The sequence below is a fragment of the Alligator mississippiensis genome, chromosome 11 (assembly GCF_030867095.1).
Source record: "Alligator mississippiensis isolate rAllMis1 chromosome 11, rAllMis1, whole genome shotgun sequence".
NCBI classification, from domain to species: domain Eukaryota; kingdom Metazoa; phylum Chordata; order Crocodylia; family Alligatoridae; genus Alligator; species Alligator mississippiensis.
In genome coordinates this window covers 16,184,597-16,206,782 of record NC_081834.1, presented here as the reverse complement: position 1 = coordinate 16,206,782, position 22,186 = coordinate 16,184,597, and the positions used below count along the sequence as shown (strand labels likewise).

At 41.1% G+C, this 22,186-nt stretch overlaps 1 protein-coding gene and 1 long non-coding RNA gene across 2 annotated transcripts in view; one reads left to right on the top strand and one right to left on the bottom strand.

The window, feature by feature from the left end:
• The window catches only part of LOC109280694 (uncharacterized), a 31,588-nt gene extending 26,612 nt beyond the window's left edge, over window positions 1-4,976 (top strand). Inside the window, exon 3 of the long non-coding RNA XR_009455561.1 lies at window positions 4,895-4,976. This is a non-coding gene — a long non-coding RNA (uncharacterized LOC109280694). The remainder of the gene's footprint in view (window positions 1-4,894) is intronic.
• CFAP161 (cilia and flagella associated protein 161) lies at window positions 1,153-14,053 on the bottom strand. Its single transcript, XM_006274031.4, has 7 exons — window positions 13,922-14,053; window positions 13,612-13,701; window positions 11,663-11,901; window positions 10,357-10,441; window positions 6,602-6,760; window positions 5,269-5,342; window positions 1,153-2,671 (listed from the first exon to the last, which is right to left on the bottom strand). Exons 1-7 carry the CDS (start codon window positions 14,006-14,008, stop codon window positions 2,443-2,445), a joined length of 963 nt encoding a protein of 320 aa, XP_006274093.1. The 5' UTR covers window positions 14,009-14,053; the 3' UTR covers window positions 1,153-2,442.
• Window positions 14,054-22,186: the final 8,133 nt, after the last annotated feature.

Below are 22,186 nucleotides of genomic sequence, written 5' to 3'. Positions count from 1 at the left end.
CACTTCAGTATGTCAACCTGTTCTCCTGCCATCTTCTGTTGCACCACTATGTATCACTAGTCATCTCTTCCCCTCACAGTGTCGAATTCAATAGTTCAATATGGTGCTGAATTAAGAGGATTTTGTCCTCATGGTCTTCTTTATTCCTCTTTGCTACTGCCAAATGTGAGAGGTACCAATATGGTTGGACTTAATAATTACCCTACCTGCAGATGTTTTAATACTCCCCTAGCATTTCCATAAAAATAACATAACTATATATTAAGTAGGTAAATATCCCTAAACTATATTTTACACTGTCTGTTTTTTGCAGCATTTTTACACATTTAGAAAGTGAGACAAATTCTAAAGATACCCTCCCTCTACATACAACTTGATTCTTAATTGTATTGCATTCTCATTAGCTTTCTTTCAAAAACCAACTTAACACAACATTGTGGAAACACTTAAGGGCCTAAATTCTAGGCAGCTATAGTTTGATTAACTTTTACAGAGTTTTATCAAGTATGAATTTGGATTAAAAATGTAAAGCTGTTTATATAGGTACTAACATTTGCACTATTTAAAAAACAATGACATCTTGTGGCCAAACAGAGAACTCTACAATCACACTAAAAACATTATGAAAAAAATCCTGGATTTAAAATAAAAAAATTAAACAGATTAATTTATATACTGCAACATCAAGGACCCACTATAGTACTGGCATAAATTACATAGTCTAAGCAGCTAATCAAAAACCTGATGTCTTGTATATTGTACTAGTTAGAAGGAAACATTGATGTGGTATCTTTGATGCAATCCTGATTTCTTCCAAAAAATCTACTTAATAATCTTTCAGTCAATATTCAACTGATAAACTCTCTCACTAGACTTTTCACATCACCAGTGCTTCTATGGCTGTGTCTCCGTCTGTCAAAGTTCTCTTACTTTGCTCCCACACATCTGAAAACACATCTCTACCCAGAACAATACATAGCAAAGCTCTCTATCCACATAGATATGATTTCTACGCTCATGTCTATCGTTCATTTGGGTGGTGACACTTTTATCCTTGTTTTGGTGTGAGGTCCTATAGTGCTTCCTAGAAAATCCATTTGACTTACTGTATTAGCAAGTGAACTTCCAAAACAGTTACAAATAGCCCATGCAGCCAGTTGCAAATGAAACTTTATTTTGTTCCTTTTATTGTTGTTGCACAAAGCTAATAGCTTAAAAGTTTAGGAATAAGGTTTGAACCCAATTGTCTGGGGGGAAAAATTGATTCACGACAGGTACAACTTAGCCTTCATTCTGCCAAAATAAAGTTCTGTGGTGCTTATAACAGTTAAACCTTAAAAAACAAAGTATTGTCCAATTTGCACAGCCATAAAAATCCACTGGAATTTCTTCCAAGGGAGATTTATCCTGATATCTTAACCAAGAATTCCCCAGTTTCCCCTGCTTTGCACCAACAGCCTGCCCGGGTCCTGCTGTTCTTCCATTCTGCGGATGTCTGATTCCTAGTTGTACAAAGTTTATGAAGCTCTTTCAGACAAAAAGCAATCTGCAAACATTCAGCTTCATTATGTGTGGTGCAGTGTTGAACTGTAATTTATGAAAGTTGTTGCGAAACCTATTGTCAATGGTATGGTGGTTCTTCTGATGTTATCATGAATCTTACAGTACTTGGTGCTTCTTCAAACACAATGTCTTGTACTCGTGACAATCTCAACTTTTATGTAAAATAAGCAACTAAGATTTTTGGCCTTGAATACATAACTCTTACTGGCTCTGAATCCTAAAGGCAAATGTAAAAGCCTCAACTATATCATTTTTTGGTTTTCCTTTTTAAATCTCATCATTTTAAAGCCAAACTCATGATCTTTTTGAGGCCTGATTCATGCTTTTTAAATAAAGCCTATATGATGCCTATATGAAGTTGGCCAAGATAAGGAAGACATTCACTGATAAAAATGTCTTAATTGGTAAAGCAAGAAAGTCTCTTTCTGATATGCCTTTGACTATTAATGGCTTGGAAACTATTGTAACCCCCTGCTTTAAAAATACAAGCACTGCCTTATTTGCAAGAAAGTATTAAGTAAGTTATTAGGGCTAACAACATAAGGCGAATCTGTTAGTTTTAAAGTTTTCTGCTACAGTATTACTAACACATGTCAAATTCGAAAATCAATCCTTACTTAGTTAAGAAAAATAATGGAGGGTAGGTTATGCGGAGGTAACCAAAATTTGTTGCCCAAAGTCTTATGCAAACCCACTGATTTCACTGTAGATAGTGTAACTAATGGCAGACTGTCATATCTACTTTTAAAGTAAAAGAATCTGTGTTTTAAAATAAAATGAGAACAGAAAAGCCACAAAATGCATTAGAAGCTCCAATTATTCCTATCAGATTAGATTTTTCATTTTAGAAAAGCATAAATAAAAATGTTTCATCTTGGACTACTCCATTTTATTATGTTCCGGCATAAATTTCATTTCTCGATCTCTGGTCTCCTCTGATGGATGCTCTCTTGTCTCCTCTGAGAGTGGCTTAGGTCTATCAAACATAGTACTTTCTTCATCACTGGGATTCCCAGTAACTATTATCCAGTAATTCTTATCTTCTTCAGCTTTATGGGAATCCAGATAAGTGTGACAAATGACTTCATATTCCTTTCCAAAGTATGAACTGTAGAGAAAAAGAGAAGAGGTACAGTGGTATACATATTATATCTTAATAATAAGAGTTGAATGGGTCTATAAAAGAGTTGAATTAAGAGTTGAATAGGTCCATAAAACTGTATGTTACTGCTCTAAACAATTTGCAAATAGTCCTGCTAACATTTGTTTGAGCTTATTCAGATATATTATATGTTTTTAAAAACTGTTATGTCTGCACCACAATTTCAGAAATTAAAAATGACAAAAATCATCTAGCTAACCTCCAGAGTTGCAGGAGCCCCACCAATGAATGTCAGCCCTAAAGAACATATGCCGATTTAGTGGATCCATTGCCCTCAGGTACAATGGCAACAGGCTCTTCCTCAGCTAGAAATGACAACTTTGGGGGCTTTGCAAGGACACAAGAGGGTCTCAGGTTGAGGAATACTGTGGCCACTTTTCACCACTTCACCATCACCTGAAAAGCATCCTTTAGGGTCTAATAGTAGAGACCTTGAATCTTGCTTGGAATTAAAAGGAAACAATTGTTATAAAACATAACAATGAATGATCAATACTAATGCAATACATATATTACATTAGTATGAATTGTTTCATTAATTTTAGTTTGAGAATCACCTGGATAAGAGCCAGTCAGTTTTCTGCACTATTTTTACTATTTTTACATCTTATCTAGAACACTACTGCAGGCCCAATTTTCTCTTTAAATTAAGGACTATCATCCAGGGAGGATCAGGGGGTGCATGCAGTGATGCAGTTGTACACCCCCATTTGATTCTTGTTCTACCCACACTTCAAAACCAACTGACTGGGAGGTGCTGCAACATTTCTATTCAGGCAGTGCTCATAGTTTCATAGTTTCATAGTAGCTAGGGTCAGGAGGGACCTGAACAGATCATCTAGCCTGACCCCCTGCCACAGGCAGGAATGAATGCTGGGTTCACAAGACCCCAGACAGGTGATCATCCAACCTCCTCTTGAATTTGCCCAAGGTAGGGGCGAGGACAAATGCTCATACAGCCGGGCCAAGGGCTCCGCGATGACCCCCGCCAGCTCCCTCAACACCCTTGGGTGGAGGGCATCTGGACCTGCAGATTTAAAAATGTCTAGCCCTTCCAGAAGATCCCTAACTACATCTGCGCTGACTGGAGGCTTGATAGAGCTATCGCCAAGATTGTCCCTACCTCTGGTAGGTGGGATATCCTGGTCCCTGTTCAGGAAAACAGAAGCAAAGAAACTGTTAAAAATATCAGCTTTCTTATCTGGCGTGGCCACCAGATTACTGTTTGTGTCTTGCAGGGGCCCTACATCGCCTGGTGCCCTCTGCTTGCTCCCAATGTACTTGAAAAAGGATTTTTAGTTGTCCTTAATCCTGGACGCTAGCCTGAGTTCCATCTCTACCTTGGCCTTCCTAATAGCCCTCCTACACTCCCGGGCCGAGGAGGAGTACTCCTCCTTGGTGATAGCTCCTCCCTTCCACTGGTTGTACGACCCCCTTTTAGTCCTCAGGCATTCCTGTGTGCCCTTGCTGAGCCAAGGGGGTTTCTAAGCACTCTTACCCCCCTTGCTTCTCTCAGGGACTGTTATCCTTTGGGCCTGGAGGATCACCCCCTTAAGGGGAATTGACTTCATAGTTTATCATCATCTCCCTGATTCCTGCTAATCTCTCTCCACTCCACAGGTGTTAATGACCCTCTATTCTTTTTAATAGTCTTGATATTCCACTATTCAAACTATCCTTTATTCTTTAATATTGCTGTCTGTTATCCTTTTCTGGTAATATCTCTCCCGTTTCACAGACCTGCAAACACTTTTGTGTTCTAGCTAAAAACTTTTACTCAGGTGTGGTAATATTAGCTCAGGTGTAGAAATGGTTGACAGTGAAGTACTAGACTAGAGGCACTGTCAAAATGCTCAAGAAGGCTAACTTTTGTTTAATGAATCTGAATAAGAAATGTACATTTAACTATAATAATTATAAAACTAATGACAAAATAACTTCTGAGTATTTTTCACATAGTTTGTTGTGTTTTTTAAAATGTAATATATACTCTAGCAAGTTATTGCACATTCTAATAGTTATATTTATTTCTGCTTTGATCTTAAACTGAATAATACAATGCTAGCCTCTTAGTTTATTAGTAAAGCTTCTAGTTTAACTGGAGAAAAACATGTTTTGTGTTATAATGTGGTGCCACACCATCTGTACCCCCTCTTTTCAATATCCTAGATCTTCCCATGGCTACAGTTGGTCAGCATGTCAAAGGAAAAGCTGAACCATCCACAAACTGGAAAGTTTGGAAATGTGATGGTGAGTTGATACTATTAAAGGAAATATGTGAAAAGGATTGCGCTAATAGATTAAAGACACAGAACAACAATAAGTTACAGTTTAACAATGACAAGGAGGGATGGTGTGTATGTGCATGTGATTGGGAGAGAAAGGAAAAAGGTTTTGCAGTCCTTTCTATTTTCCAGCTAACTGTGTACCCAGTGCAGTTGTCTCACTGTTTACTTTATTTCTTTATATACTGAACTTGTGTATCATCATGTCATGATTAAAAAAACACCCCTAAAATTTATGTTTCCATAAACCACACTTACCTTATCCAATAGTTCCTAGGCACAGCTAAGCCCCGATTTGTATGGCAGTGGGTGATAAGGAGTTTACTGTTTGCCTGGGGGGAAAAAAACCCAAGAAAATTAATTTAATAGTTTAAAGATGACTGTTGAATACTTTCTGCCATTAAAGTTAACTTTTTATTTACTGAATCTAAATCTGTTAAAAACAAAAGCTTCTGACTCGGGGCTGTTTTGTACCTCATTGATTTTGAAGTTTCCAAGGACTGTGAACATTAATTATTTTATGCCTTAACTGCATGTGTCCGCTAGCCCAGAACAGCTGAATGCAAAGCACTTGGGCCATACATCCTCCATCCTCCAATACACTGCATCTGTTCCTGGCCACACCCCCATGGCGGGGACCATCAAAATAAGCCAAGGTTGGCTGTTCTGTTGGTCATATGCTCTTACACTGGGTGCTTGTTGGTGGAGTGCTCCAGCTGGCTTGAAGCACAATCCAGAACTGAGGCCTTTGCATTTTCATAAATAGATTTTTAAAGTATTATTAAATATTTATAATGAGCACTTTAGTATTTTTTTTTAAAACAGAACAAGATTAACTTTAAATTAACCTGTTTAAAACAGCCCTGAAAATGGGACATTTGTTTTGAAAAACTTAATTTTAATCAAGTGTGTGGATTAAAAGTTGGCAGAAGAATGGTTCTTTTTGTAATAGAATAATATTGCTTTGCACTTACACCAAGGGATCTTAGTGACCCTAGGAACTTTGACCAAAGGATCTCAAAGCAGTTTAAAAATATTAAGCTGACTTCAAGCAACTGTGTGTGATAGCTAAGTACTGTGCCCATACAAGACATTCACTGAGTGAACAGCCAAGTTTTCAAAGTGGCTATTGATATTGGCTGCCTGGATTGCTGGAACCTTTTGGGGCCTAACTGTGAAAACTCCTAAGAACCCACAGCTGTTCTTAACAGCAATAGAGTTGAGTACTCAGTATACCTGTAATTTAGATGCTCGTGCAAGTCAATTCCCAAAACCTAAGTTACCAAAAATGAGGGGGTGCTTTTGAAAATTCTGGACAGAATAATTCCTCTGAAATCACTTGGGAATTGAACCTCAAAGCCAAGAGTTCTGGATCCCAATTCCCTGTTCTAACCATTATATATAATTGATCTAACAAAAGACTGATCCCCCTCAAAAACCTACAATTCATAGTTTATATATTAAAAAAAATGCTTCTCACCATGCAGCTCTGAAAGTGCTATAATGAATAAAATCACTGTAGTTTCTTTAAACCACTTGTTTTATTAGCTTAATTAAACCCTCATAATATAAATTATTTATCATTTCTTACAGGAACAGGAAATCCTTCATATTCTAAGCGCAGCTGTGGATCCAAAAAGGTAGCTTGCCAACAAGTCAGATAAGAGAGTTCATCTGTCAAAAACACTTGCTGAAGGTATGATTTTTTAGCAAACCTCATAAATGATTTATGGTCACTTCCTAGATATAACTATAAATGGAAATGAAAGTTAATGACAACGTAAGTTTAAGTGAATGAAACTTATAATTTAAAAGATAACCAGAAACAATATTTCACATTTATCAATAATGTCACATTGTTAAAATATAACTTTAAAAAATCGCTCATGTAGTTCTCAAAAATTTCTTACAAAATTATTTTTCTGGAGCACAGAATCTAAATGCAAGCAAAAAGTACATGAAAAGTTGTAAAAATAATATATGCCATTAAGGGTTACCTTTTATATTCTAAAAGTAGTATTGTATCTTTATTGTAGAAATATGTGCTTTTGCTCTTAATGGGCCTATTCAAACTTCCAGTTATTGAATGGATGCTGGATTATCCCCAGCATGTACTGCAATTGTAAAAAAGAAGTGTCTTTACAACAGCCCAGATAGAATCATTGCTTGTGGAAAGTCAGTCAAATACCCATTAAGTAGCCCAAAATCCCAATTTAGAGTTCTTCCAGCTAAACAATGTGTGGATTGGTCATGTTGTAGTCAAACAGAACTGGTGAATACAAAAGCATAATCAGTAGGCAAATCTGTATTTAAAAGATTCTCTGTAACACAAACAAGGTTTTGGATGGGGGAAGTAGGGGTAGAGGGAGAGAGGTAGGAATCTACCCATAGCATCTGTGGTGATTTTATTTTGTCAAAGGCATATGTATACTTTGCATTGGTTTCTGTGTTCCTAACTTGTGAGCAAACACAATGTTAAAATGTGCTAGCATCCTTCTCCTTGACTCTGACTGATAGACTAACAATATACTTAGTTTAAAAAAATACAAACTTTCTTTCAAAGAATCTGGATCCTCTCATTATAAAACCTTTCCTTCACTTAAGGGAAGAATTCAAAACATCTGTTTTCTGGTGGTAATGGACTGTGGTGATTAATGAGGCATTTAAAATGCTCATTTTGTAAAAAGCTCTGTCTTTCAAATAAGAAAACCCTCTGGGTCCCTGCAAATTTGCCTTAGGTCTTTTAAACAGGCCTCATGTTTCAGACCAGTGATGATCAGAAATGCAGACTAATATTGGTCAGGAAAACAATTTCTAAATGCCTCAGACTGTTTACTTGTAAAGAGGAGTGTGATTTGGACACAGTCTAAGCCACATACAGTGGACTCCTTTGATATTCAAAAAATTACCCACAACATGCAAGACCAGCAGATACCCTTTCTAGGCTATCTCAGTGTTGTGGTTTTTAAACAATGGAGCAAACAGCTGGACTCTGAGTTGCAAGGTAACTGGATTTAATGAGTGGGAACAGGTGAAAGGAGACTGTTCCCATATAGATTAGCAGACAGGTTAACATCTAGGCCTCTGCGAGTCGACAGCAATCCGATCCGGCCACTTCGGATGGCTGTGATCCGATCCGGAGCTCCGGACCGGGTTTCCACCTCGATCCGACTGAAGCGGCTCCAAAGCTTCCGAGCCGCCTCGGAGATCTGGCTATAAGGTATAACGGAGAATCAATGAAATATCTATAACTTCGTTGTTTTTTGTCTGATTTGGATGAAACTTGCAGGGATGGTAGCCTCTGCTGAGAGCATGAAACCTGCCAAGTTTCAAGACGATCAGTGCAGGGATTTGGGGGTAACAGCACCCCAAATTCTCGAAAGCAAAACTGTCACGTCTAGGTGTTACAACATAGCAGGGTGAAAACTATAGGGATGGTAACTTTTACTGAGGCCACAAAGCCTGCCAAGTTTCAAGAAGATCGGTGCAGGGGGCTTGGGGCAACTGTACCCCAAAATACTGAAAGCAAAACTCCTGTCACGTCTGTGTTACAACACAGGGGGGTCAAAACTGCAGGGCTGGTAGCTCTTACTGAAGCCACAAAGCCTGCCACGTTTCAAGAAGATCAGTGCAGTGGTTTGGGGGGGAAGTGCCTCTCAAGCTGCCGACAATCAAAACTCGTGCCATGGGTGCTTGTGGGACTTGGGGTGAGCTTGGGGTGGGGAGGGGAGACACTGCTGCAGGCCTGGCTGCTAAGCTGCTATGTTACCACTTAACAATCAATCATGATTCACTCAGGGACCAGCTCAATACACAGGACCTAGCTACTACATAACGACTTAATGAGCATCAATTAGCACCTACAAAACCAGGCTAAGGAGAAGAAAGCATCAATACAGACAGTCAACTGCCCCAAGACAGACACAGTCTTGGCACAAGTTTTGCCTGTCAGCAGCTAGGGGTGCAGGGCCCCACAACCCCCTGCACCGATCTCCTCCACAGCTGGCAGATGTGGTGACAGGAGTTTTGATTTCAATAATTTGGAGTGCTGTTACCCCCAAATCCCTGCACCAATCGTCTTGAAACTTGGCAGGCTTCATGCTCTCTGCAGTCTACCACTCCTGAAAATTTCATCCAAATCAGACAAAAAACAACAAAGTTATAGATATTTTATTGTTTCCCCATTATACTCTATGGCCGGATCTCCGAGGCAGCTCCAAGGTGGATCTGAAGCTCTTCGGAAGCTCCGAACCATTTCGGGAAGCCGAACGATGCCAGCGCTTCGACCCAGATGTGCTGCTTCAGACCCCAAAGCGTCCAAAGCTTCTCCGGATCTGAAACTCTGTCCAAAGCCTCGCGCAGCCCTATTAACATCCCTTTCAACTGAGCCTATTATACTGAAATCAGTGTAGTTTGGTAAATAGCTAGTACCCTTTTCATGGCTTGTATCTTCCACCTTACCCATAGGTATCTTATGTGGCTAACACTGTATATGGCACCTTCTATGCAAGTAGAAAATGTACATAGGTAAGGCGGAAATAGTCCACCAGATACAGTTCATAATATTTTATGCTGCCTGGGCAATATTAAAAATAAGTTAACTGACATTATGTGGGTAAAAGATGCACGTGTTGAAGAGGCATAACCTTACAAAGTGCAAAATCTCTAAACAGAATATTTTGGATTAAAGGACGGGATGGTTTTTCCACCTGTGTTTTCTACAAAGAAATTCCCTGCTGCTTGTTTTAAGGGGTAGTGTAAAAAGGTTAAGATGGGCTGAAGATCTGGCCCTCAGCTCCCAACCAGAGACTGCTTCAAGTATTTGTGTAGTGTGCTTCTCTTTGTTCAGCATGCAGGAAAAGAACTTCACTTCCCTTGTGAACAGCTCTGATGTTGGTAGGATGAAAGCAGATGGTTTAATTGTTGTGAGAGGTGCTGCTGTGCTGCAGATTTTTGGGATGCTATGCAATGACAAAATGGCAGTCATTCTTACTGCTCAAGAAAAGAGACCAGATTCTTATCACAATTATACTGGTGCAGTTTTCACTGGAGTTGCTCTGCAATGATGATGGATGGCATAATCTAAATTAAAATCTGACCTGAGGTCTGTTCTGCAAACCTGGGATATCTGGCCAATGTGTGTGCACGATAATAATTTTGAGTGATGTACTACATATAGATTATTTCTTCTCAGCACAGATTGCCGCAGGTTCAGCACAATTCATTTTTAGTATAACTGCTGCATATATTCTTGCAGGAAGAAACAGTGCACAGAATCTCTACGGTAACTGAATTTTACAGTACAGACACGTTCTCCAGTTGTAGTCTACATGTGTTCTGACTTACCATTTGATCTGCAAAACCCCCTGTTGCTCCCAGACCAAAATTCTGTCCAAATCTAATGGGTTCACCCATTGAATTTCCTTCCACGCTATTAAAACAGAGGGGGGAAAAATAAATATGAAATCTGCAGTGATTCTTTTTCATGCTTAGAACTATTTTTCTTATAGGTGAGCCTTATTAAGATTATTGCTGTGAAATATATTGGGAAATATTGGATTTTTTTTAAAGACATCAGTTCAGGCTGTGATTTTTTAAAAAGCATAGAGGAGGTAGGATGTTTAAATACCAGTAGGAGGACAACACTTAATTTTCTTAGGTTATGTCTACACCACTCCTCCTTGCTCATAGCAGATCTGGAAATGGGGCAATACAGCTATACTGACCAACCTCAACATCTCTGTCTGTGGTGTGATTGGCTAGCTAGAAGCACAGCTCTAGGCACCTGGGGTTAGAATGAAGTGCCTATCAAGTATTGGAACCTCTAAGGATAGGCAACAGCTGACCATGGACTTTTTGAATCACAGGTTTAGAATAAAGGTACCTAAATTTTGCCTAAGTCCATTGGACTTTGCTGAATTAGGCTTGTGGAGAACTGGTTATAATATTAGCTATTGCTGTTCTTGTTAAATATATGCATGTAGGTATTGCTTTGCAACCTAGTCACGGGTTACAACCCTTCTATGCTTGTTCTTAGCAAAAAGGCAGTCTCTCTATCCTAAACAGTTTCCAATCTAAGTGTGCCATCATCATCTGTAACATTTTCAGGAACTATGAAAAGATTATAGTCTACATTGTATATGTTCGGTGACAGAGCGGCCCTGTGCGCATTCTTTTGTGTGCCTGCGCATAAGCAGGAAAGATGTAAGATTTAACAATCATGTGTCAGCATCTTTATATGCAAAATTGTGATCAGAAAAAATAACTAATGCTTAGAATGTACTTATGAGATTACTATTGGATATTTGGAAATGTTTTGACAACTGATGTTTGGCTCTGTAGTAATAAAGAGCTGGGCATTTACTGAATCTAAAACTATTTGATAGTTCAGTAAAAATAAATAAAGTGAGCCTGATTCAACTCTCACACCAGTTTTACACTGATTGTAATTTGATGACTTCATTGGAATTACTGGTTCATGTGGTATAGAAGCATAGCTGAGTAATAAAAGTTAAGTCATCTATCTGAAATAAGCAGAATATTACTCTATATGGTAATTTAAATCTCACCAAACTTCATTGCCTACCTCACAAAATGAGATCTAAACTCTTATTGCAAAGATTTAACCCCTAATCAAATCAAAACACCAAACCTTAAGATACGAAATGTATTTCGACCAACTGGGTTCATGCTTTTGATGGCGCTCACTCCACAGGAGGCTTGTAATGAATCAGCCGTATGCACTGCTACTTCATCTGGAAGCACTGCCAGAGATAGATTGCCACACACTGCAGGGTAATTCTCCATAGGCAATTTGTTGTTATCAGGGTTCACAAGCATCACAGTGTCTCCAAAGTGAACAAATCCATCCTTAGAAATGGATAGTGGGATCTAATTTAAGATATACATATTTCAGTATAAAATGATTTGATTAAAAAGACTGACCTTCTGCTCTGAGTGTTAAAAGAATTTCAGAAACAAACCACAGTAGTCCCAATACACCATACTCCATTCAACTGCATAGCCTTTTTTCAGTCCCAAAGCTACACACTTAAATGAAGTACATTGTATTGGGACTACTGTGTTTTTAGCCTTTGTATTATGCACTTAGACACACTTACTGTAAACAGCTGAGTATTCAATGTTGGTGCTGTGGTATTAGTGGCCCTCAAACTGACTAGCTCCCCTCATTTTTAAAGCTTCTAACAGTTAGTTTGGGACTGCTATTAGAAACCTTGAAAAATAATAGAAGTCCTGAAACCAGCTGAAACAAAAGGCATTGTATTAGCTGGTATTTAGCTTTGGTGGTCTCTGCTTCTTTCCCAGACCTGAGGAAGGGCACTTTGCTTGAAAACATGTGTAATACCTCTCCCAATTATCCAGTTGCTTCAATAAGAGATACTATCCTCTATCCCACAAAAAAATAAATAAATAACCCTCCTTTCTTCTAACACAGCTCTCTCTTAATAGCACACTGCTGATGGCACACAGTGCTCAGTAAGCAGCAGTTACAGCTCCCTCAGTTCTTCAGTATCAGCAGTCCTGAAACTAATCTGCTCCCTTCATTTTCAAAGGCTTGTAATAGCATCCTTAGAAGCCTTGAAAATAATGGGAGAGAAACCCTGGGGTGACTAGATCCTGTTACCTTCAAGGCTTCCCAGAGCAGCCCGTGCACAGCAGCTTCCCTTTAGCTGCTTCAGAAACAATCAGCCTCTAACTCTAATGTCTATGAAAATATGACACGGAAAACAATTTCTTACAAAGGAAACAGGGAACTCCTGTTCCCTGAACTGGAGTTCAGTGGAATGACAAAGCAGGCAGCGCTGCTGAAAGATGCTCTGCCCATAAGCAGTGTACAGGCAGTCCTTGACTTACAACCTTTGGAGTTACAACGTTTCGCACTTACAATGTTTATAAATCGACACGCTGTTTCAACTTTATGACGTCAGTTTTGACTTTACAACGCTTGATCCGATGCGATGCGATGCCAGCGAACAAGGTCGCTGCAACGCTCTTCTCCCTGGAGAACATCTGTCCAAACTTCTTTGGACACTTTCTTTACGAAAGCAGACGAGACTCCAGAAAAACCTGCAGCCAGGACTCCTGAGAAGACTCCAGCCAGGAACCCTTCAAAAAGTCCAGCAAAGTCACCTCAAAGAAGTCCTTCCAAATCAATATGATTGCTATTTACAATATAAATACATTAATGTAGCTTTATTACTTATCTATAATTGATCCAGTACAAAATTCTGGGGGTATTTTTGGTGAAAATAGGGTATCGGGCCTTGGTTCAGGAACCAATCCCCCATTTATAACATTGTTTTTTATGAGAAAATTGGTTCTGAGTTACGACATTTCGACTTAAGATGTGTTTTTCAGGAACCAATTGTGTTGTAAGTCGGAGGACTGCCTGTATTCACTTTACCGAGATGCAGGGAAGTCACGTTTGTCCCAAAGCAACAAACGGGAGTCGTGGGGGGAGCAATTGTCCCAAAGCAATACATGGGCAACAAAGGGGGTTGCGGGGTTAGCATCAGTTATGGTTTGAGTCGCGCTGTACGTGTCCGTTGTGTTTGCGGTCCAGCCCGGAGAAAACGTTACCTTCTTCAGCAGGTTATTTTTTAGGCTCCGCGACTTCTGGATGAGAAGCTCTCCTCGCTCCCTCTTGTGCAGAAAGTCTTTCAGGAGGCCCTGTTGCCACACAGAGTGGGAGAGTAAGTGGGGCTCTGGCAGGTTCAACAAGGCTCCCATGTTTTGGGGAAAGACCGTTTGGAAGCTACCCCCCATCCCACTTCCCTGCCCCCGCCTCCCAGTTCCTGCCCCAGCTTCAGTGCAGCTGCGCCCGGGCTGGGCCCCTCCCTCTGCAGCAGCCCGCTGCTCTCCCCGCTCTGCCCGGGGCCGGCTCCGGTACCTCCTCCAGACACACGTCCTCGTTCCAGTTGCCGACCAGCACCCCCGCGCTGTAGCTGTAGCTGTAGTTGTAGCCGCGGCCGCTCATGGCGCCAGGGGGCCCGCAGCGCGCGCGAGTGTAGTGTACGGTTGCCACGGGAACCGCTGCGGGCGGGGATTGGGCGTCCGCGAGGGACGCGTCCGCCAATGGGAGGCGAGAAGGCGGGGAAGGGGGCGGGGCGTGCGGAGGCCGTTGGAGACGTTGGTGGGGCAGCGCTCGGACGCCTCAGGGCGCGTCTCTGGGAGGAGGGAGCGCTCAAAGCACCCTTTAAACATGGCAGTGGAGGGAGGGGGCTGCTGGCACGCGCGCCCCAGTTGTCATGGGGCCGCTCCCTACTGCTGGAGAAGCCATTCGCACCCCAGGGTGGACACGCTGCAGCCCTGGGGTCCGCCAGTCTCAGCCCTGAGTTCCTCAGTGTTTTGCAAAATAAGATCTGAACTCTTATTGCAAAGATTTCACCCCTACTCAAATCAAAACGCCGATCCTTAAGATACGAAACGTATTTCGACCAACAGGGCTTGCACTTTTAATGGCGCTCGGGACTTCCCTCTGTGCCCCAGATCCCCTCACAGCGCCCGCAGCCCTGCCAGGGGCGCACACGAGATGGACCGAGGGTTGCCAACCCCCATGGAGTCTGTAGACATTACATACCAGGCCCCAGGAGGCTGCTGAAAGTCACCCAGGAGATGCATCACATTCATTAAAATCAATATGTAATGTTGAATCCGATGTGTGCAGTAGTCTGGTGGGTTTCTAAAGGTAACAGTCGTGTGGACGTTGGGGCTGGAGTCTGAAAAGGTTGAGACCCCTGCCCTCAGCTGAGGGCCCCAACCTGCCCCAGGACGCACTTGCCTGCCCACCTGGCCTTTCTCTGCTCCCGCACCCGCGGTCACACTCATTTCTCCTTGTCGGTCTGTGTTGATATTACACTGCACAACCCACTCGTGCACGGTGTTGCGTTATGCTGCGGGCACTTCCCCACCTGTAATCGCGGCTGCCAAGCAGCACCGTATCTAGACGGTGAACTTCTAGTATCAGGGCCCCCCCCCTTTGCCAGAGATAATGATGATAATCAATTTTAAATTACCGTTTTCCAGCCCTCTTTCTGTCTAGACCCCAGGGAACTGCAAACTGCCCACAGATGCCACCAGCAGCGGTGCCTTTTTGCAGAGGGTGCACCACCACGCTCAGGAGGTGCCCCTGGCTGCAACTACTGAGCAGGGCTTCTCTCATTTTCCTCCTACCTGACATGACTTGCAGGTGTCTCCTGGTGGGGCTTTGTGACCGCAGGGTAGCCTCTAGCCCCTTCCTGTTTGGTCCAGGAAGGTGCCCTTCTGTTTGAGATTTTCCAGGACTATCCTGAATTTGGAGGCTGTGTCAATGTGTGGCCAAAACTCCCATGAAACACATCTTTCATGCAAATTTGAAACAAATCCCAGTCGTGGCCCTAGCAGCATTTAATCAGGGCTGACAATGACAAACCATGCAACCATCCCAAGTCCAAGCTGCTTCAGAGTCCCCACTGCATTAGCATCTCCGAAACTGATAAGCAGCCATCAGTTTTAGGGCTGGTATTACTATAGTTGTCAAGTACAGAGTAGGGACCCCATACTGAACCTCTGCACCAATGGTGCTCAACCTTTTCAGACTCAAGGCACCTTTGAGAAAATGCCAGTTCTTAGCTTTCACTTGTTTTTTGACTGCAGCACAAGATTAGAGCAATTATTCTGTTGCAAAGAACTCAGAAAAACCACACCAGGTTTCAGAGCATTTTTGATGCTATAAGCCGTGTCCAGACTAGCATGGATGTGCAGTAAATGGCACTGCAGACCTATCTGTGGTGCTGCACAATGTACATGCAGGCATTCCTCACACTGCTACCTTGTAGCCTGGAGATCCCGAGGTCAAAAAACCCACACCAAAAAAAAGCGGGGTGCTGTGTGTGGCAGCAGCACGCACCATCCAAAACCAGAGACTGGCCGGCTGGAGCTACACCCCAGCTGCTGACCAGGCTCCCAGCTGCAGGAGCACTATGGCTGCAGCCCCTGGAGGCCCCCAGGACCCCAGGTAAGGCTGCTAGGGCCAGCACAGTCACTGGCCTCAACATCCCCTACCCCACAAAGGGTAACTTGGCACATGCCAGGAGGCATGGGGCACAGGCATTCCCCAGAGACAAGGAGCAGCACAAGCTGTGCCACTGATACTTGTCCCTGGGGAAACAAATGTCCATGCTCATGTGGATGCAGCCATATAGATTCTTGTTTGAAATCCCTGAGTTTATTTTGTGAATCATGTGTAGGTGTTTGCACACCTAACAGTGCTAATATTGTGCAGCACCCAGTGGCACCATTAAAAGGATGTTGCAGCACCCCAGGGTGCCATTGCTGTGCCACTGTGCTCAGCACAGATTTCCTGCCAGGTAAGCCTTACCTGTGCACCTGCTGAGAATGCAGCATGATGCTTCCTGGCTCTGTTGGAATGTGGCTATGCTACCTTTGGGTTTAAATGCTGCTTCAGGCTGCCTTGTGTAGCAGAAAATAGAGGCAAGACCATGTGAACTTAACTACACTTTGGCTTTGCTGAGAGCCACAGGATAGTTCAGAAATTGATTTTGTTGTGAATAAATACAAGCATATTTTTAAGATGAACAAAGTAGAAAAATAAATTTCTCATCATATGGACAGCTAGTCTTCACATTTAATTAAATAGGCTAGCTATTAAATGACTAACAACAGTTTTACACAGCAACTGGGTATTTTTTTGCCTTCAAACCAACTAAATGCAAATACAATCTATTCTTGTAGAAAGGGTTCCACTGTGTGGCTGGTTCTTGTAAATGCAGTTTTCCTTTGTAGAGACTCATGTCAAAATATTCTTTTTTTCCCCTATTGTTTTAATTTAAGTAGGTTGTTGGAAAGTTTAATTCATCTTGGCCCAGGACCAGTGGCCAGTTCTGATTTTGGAAGCCTCAAACATGATGTGGAGCCTAAAGTATGCACATTGAAAAGGCTTTGATTAAACTTTTTCTCCACTTAGACTTTGCACAGTAGCACCTAGCCCAAGTTGTATTGTTGGGTTACTTCCACAGAACCTAAGATTTTAATTAGGTTGGCTGGTTTCTCATGCCTATAAACATAATGCTCATGTAGATATTTTGCTTTTTTTTTTTGATGATCATGTATCCTATTACAACTTAATTTGACTTTTCTTCATTTTCAGTTCTCTGAATACTCACTTCTTTGCTTTCCTTTTTTAACTCAAAATTAAGCCTCTATTTAATTAACTTATTGATGAATTATTGTCAAGCAGTACGGTACGATGTTTTTATTGTAAGCAAACAATAATAATTCAATACATTTTCATAATGTTGATACATTTCAGTTTTGAAGTATTATGTGGCATCAGATGAATTATGTTTTCTTTTACGTGTGCTGTATGTGTTCTTTTTTGTGATGGGCAGCTTGCATGTGAAGTATCAGGCACTTAAACACACTCATGTACAGAGCTGAATTGATCCACCTGCTTCCTGAGAAGAATGTATGAATCTTTTCTTGGAAAACCTGGAAAGCTTTCATGTCTGATTGCAAAATACCAGCCCCCCAAAAACAATAAAAATAGCTTGTTAACAATTGTTCAGTTTAAAAATTGAATATTTTCTTTAATAGGGCAAAGGACATAATCACATGTAAATTCCCTCGACTTCCTTGGTATATGAGAAAATCTGCATTTAATGAAAACAGGGATATGCAGCTTTAAATACCTTGCCCTCCATTTGACTTTGGTGAGTCTAGAGTTTCATCCTTTATTGGCAAAGGAACTTACCTAGTTTACATGTATTAAATTGATGTTAACCTACAGATTAATCAGACTCAGCTGCTGTTGCTGCCCACAATGTTCCTGTTCCATGCTTAAATACAGGACTTCTGTTTCCAGGTGTTTTATCTAGCAATTTTTAAAGAACATTTGTGGAGAGAAAAAGATACCCCAAACAAAGTCATATGTAGATTTGAGAAAATTATTTTTAATACTCTTCTTAATCCCTTAGGAGTGAACCAGTTTCAAACCTGTTTTTCCCCCACCCCGAAGGAAATGTTAACGCGTCTGCTTTTAACTAATAACACCAAATGAATGATACTACACAGTGGTAAACTGTATGCACCACAGGACTGTTTGTTTCTCTTATTTTTAATATGCAAACCCTCATTCTGATGCACGTAGTAACTCAGAACATAGTTATCATTTTTGCTTTGTTGTGATTGGCCTTCTGGCTATTAACATGATGGTCTTCGAGCAATTAGAATGACATATCTGCCTGTCTATAATACATCTGTTCTTTCTTATTCTAACATGTAGTTCAGGTCATCTGTTTGCAGCAGAGATAAGAATTCCCTGAACTAAGTAGATCAAGTGAGAAAATATAACAGTAACTATTCTTCCCAAGCACCTGCAATAGTATTTCCCCCTGTGGTTGTAGATGTCAGTGTGGAAAAATTTTATACTGATTATTTCTGGGAGCCAATGAGCCTGTTCCTAAAGTAGGGGTGAGCAGGTTTTGACATCACATTTTGGGGAAGAAATCACATTTAAGATCACATTTAAGACTGTCTTATGAGATTGCTGTTTTTGTTCTGTTTGTACTCTGGCACTGGTGAGGCTGCCATTTTGCAAAGTCTCTTTTTACTGCTGCCTGGAGGCTTGAGTTAGAGGACATTTCATAATCATGGTAGCATGTGGTAATGAAACAGATTTAAATTTCTTGCAACTATAATTAATTGTATTTAGGTCCTAATGAACTGATCCATTGATTTTTTTGTTCTTCACAGGTAAAGGTCAAATTGGAAAGAAAAGGTACTGGTAATCCTGAAAGGACTGTTCTGAAAATAAGCTACACCCTTCTACACCCTTTCCAGAGTCAGAGTTAATACCACACTGAGATGAAGGGGGCAGTTCCCTCATCTCAGAGATAATACTTCAGGTAATTGCAGACTCTAGTACAGGGGTGGGCAATTATTTTGGGTGGAGGGCCGCTTACTGATTTTTGAAAAACCATCGAGGGCCGCATGGCAGGCAGCCAGGGGCAGATAAATATTAATTTTTAGGGGTCCTGTGGGCTAGATAGAATGGCCTGGTGGGCCACATCCAGCAAATGGGCAGCATTTTGCTCACCCCTGCTCTAGTAAAACAGAAATTCACATGGGTATAAACATATAGTAAAGTTGTTACTGTACACAACTCTTATATAGACATGCCACACTGGTTTAGAATTAGATGCATACCAGTAAGACCTAATCTGATAACATATCAAAGTCTGCTGCAGTTGAATATGTCTTTCAAGGCACTAATGGAGTGGACTCTGTATCAGAGGCTTCCATCAAAATAGTCCAAGTTTCTAGTCTAAAACATGAGTCATGGCTTTAGTTACCCAGCTTTCCTTTTAACTGAAAGATCTTGGTAAAAGAGAAAAAATATACGTTTGAAAAATGATACAATAGTGTGCCATATCGCCACATCCAGCTATGAGGAAAGACTGAGGGACTATGAGGCCCTATGAGGAAAAGCTGAGGGACCTGGAACTCTTCAGCCTCCACAAGAGAAGGCTGAGGGGGGTCTTGTGGCAGTATACAAATTTACGGGGGGGAGGGGGTCCATTGATGTCCCTTCCAACCCTAGCATTTATGAATCCCTCCTCAGTCAAGCCTTCCAACCTGGGGTCTGGTTGCCCAGTTCTTCATTGCATTTTCATTGTAGGAGTTCATTCATTTAAACCTGTCCTGAGCATGTCCATCTGAGATCCTTTAAAGCCGAGGCACTCACTACTCAATGTTTAACAGGTGTAGTTGTGAATGGTCATGTAAGTCATTTAAAATGCATTTCAGCTTCTTGATTTGGATGAGTGTTATCCAGGAAGAAAGCTTAAAGAAACCACTAAGTCTTTGAGTCTCTCAGGGAAAGTTAGTAGTTTAAGGAGGAATAGCCTAGAAACAGGGTTAGGGAATTTAAAAACTTTTAATTTGTGGGCCACACAAAACTTGTCCAAGATGTTATTTCTAGAAGAATTCAGAATAGTCATTTTACTGGTGAGGTGTAGAGTTTACTTTTCATGTCCCTTCCTAATTGCGAAGGGTGTGATCAGTACTGGCTCTTCTAAATAATTCTTTGCCAGGGTTCTACTGAAGGAATTTTTGTTAACGACTGCCCTGCCCCGTTTAAAATATATTAAATTTATTGCATGGACTGAACTGCAAATCTCTGTCATCACCCACAGTCCCTGACACCATATAAGTGTGTGTTTGTACAGGGTGGTTGAGGCGTGGCTCTATTCTGAAGGGTGGAAATCAGGTCATTGTCCGTCTTGTTTACTGATCTGTTTAAAAGTTGGTTTCCATGAATACTCATGCTTGGGAGTTGGAAATTTGCTTTGGTTTCCATAAATAGAGTTTGAAATTTGCTTTTCCTGACCGTTTGTGCAAGTGTAAAGCAATCACACACACATTTGCAGAAAGCAGGCACTAGACTCTGCTTTCCATTGTCACTTTGACCTTAGGGGTTTGTACAAAAGTGAAAATCTGTGAATGTGAACATACCCCAAGTGCCACTCCGATCCTCTCCCCCGGGCTGATCTGCTGTTCTGTTTCCTGCCCTGCGCTCTTTGCTTCATCTATTGCTCTGCTTCTTGCTCCCTGCCCTATCTGCTACTGTGCTGCCTGCCCCTTCATGATCTAATGTGCATCACACCCAGGGGCTACTAGTGCCACTTGTGGCATGCATTCTACAGGTGATTGAACACTTTGCAAGCTACCACTCAGCTTGAGCTGAGTTAACCATACTGCTAACATTTTCATATGTTCCTTGCCTGCAATGAGAGTGCTTACAAACTAGGAAGAAAACAATATTCACTGATTTTTTTTCCTTACTAGGAGCCAAAAGTGTTATGAGGTGGAATAGTAACAGTTCAAAATCATATTACAGATGCATGTCAGCATATCTTTAAAGTTCACTCATGTAAAAACTATGTTTCAAGAATGCCACAAGTAAATCCTGTTGTAGGGTGATGGACATGTTCTGAATTGAAGCACCCTAATTTAGCTCAAATGAGTTTACCATTTATGTAAGATGAACAGATTCAAACTATTAGGAAAGAACAGAACTAATTTGTGTACGTATGTCATAAAATATGAATTCTGTTCCGTCTTCCTGGCATAAGGAATAAAGGAATAGCAACAAAACAAAAAAGGAATAGCATTAGAATTGTATGTCCTAAGGGGAGAAGAACATGTGTAGTGTAATTGTTTTTTAAAATTTTCTGCCACCATTCCGCTATTTATGGTTTTGATTTGGATGACCTTTCTCTACAGTATGTCTTTGTCAGACATCATTGGCTACAGAAAGTATTTTATATGTCTGAAAATTCTGGCAGTAGTTCTAACTTGAGATACAGAGTATTTCCTTGTCCCTAATGGTTAGTAAAATAACTTTTGTCAGTGGATAATTTCTCTTTGATTTGTGTGTGTATTTCAGTATAACGTAAGGAATCCAAAAACTGGCCAGATACTCATAAAGTGAAATATAAACTATAACCAAAAGCAAAAATGACCGTAGTAAACTACGTTATCTTTGAGTAGAGCGAGATAGATGTGTTAGTCTGAAATCAGGCAGAAGTCATTTAAGGTATCGCCCTTTCCTGCCTTCTATATTATCTGTGGAAGGGAGAAACCAGAGGTCAGAGGTCTTTATATTGTTCAGGTATAAGGTGCTATGCTGTAGCAGTGCTTTTCTGAAGGTCTCAACAGTTAATAGTATTTGCTGCTTTTTTCAAAATAAATGAATAAGTTATTGTCCCTTAGGCTTGTGAGGCAAATCCTCAGTGCAGTGTTATCAGAGTGTGTTGGCTACAAATGTCCAACTCGGGATCCTTAAAATTCTGGTTTATTAGGCAGATTGAAACACTGTAATGAGTTAAATCATAAACCTTGGGGCTGGTCCTTCCACACACACACACATGCACACACACAGTAGCAAGCTACAAGAGTCAGGTATACCTATCCTACAGGCTCTGGAGTCTGTCGTTGAGGATTCTTTCAGCATGGTGTTATCTTCCAGAAGGGGGTCGCCGGCTGGTCCTTCTGGCTGGACAGGTCAGGTGCTGGTCAAGTTGGAGATCAAGAGGGTGCCACTGAGGGTCACTTTTCACTGCCTTTTATCTGTCCTTGGCAGACTTTGGTGACT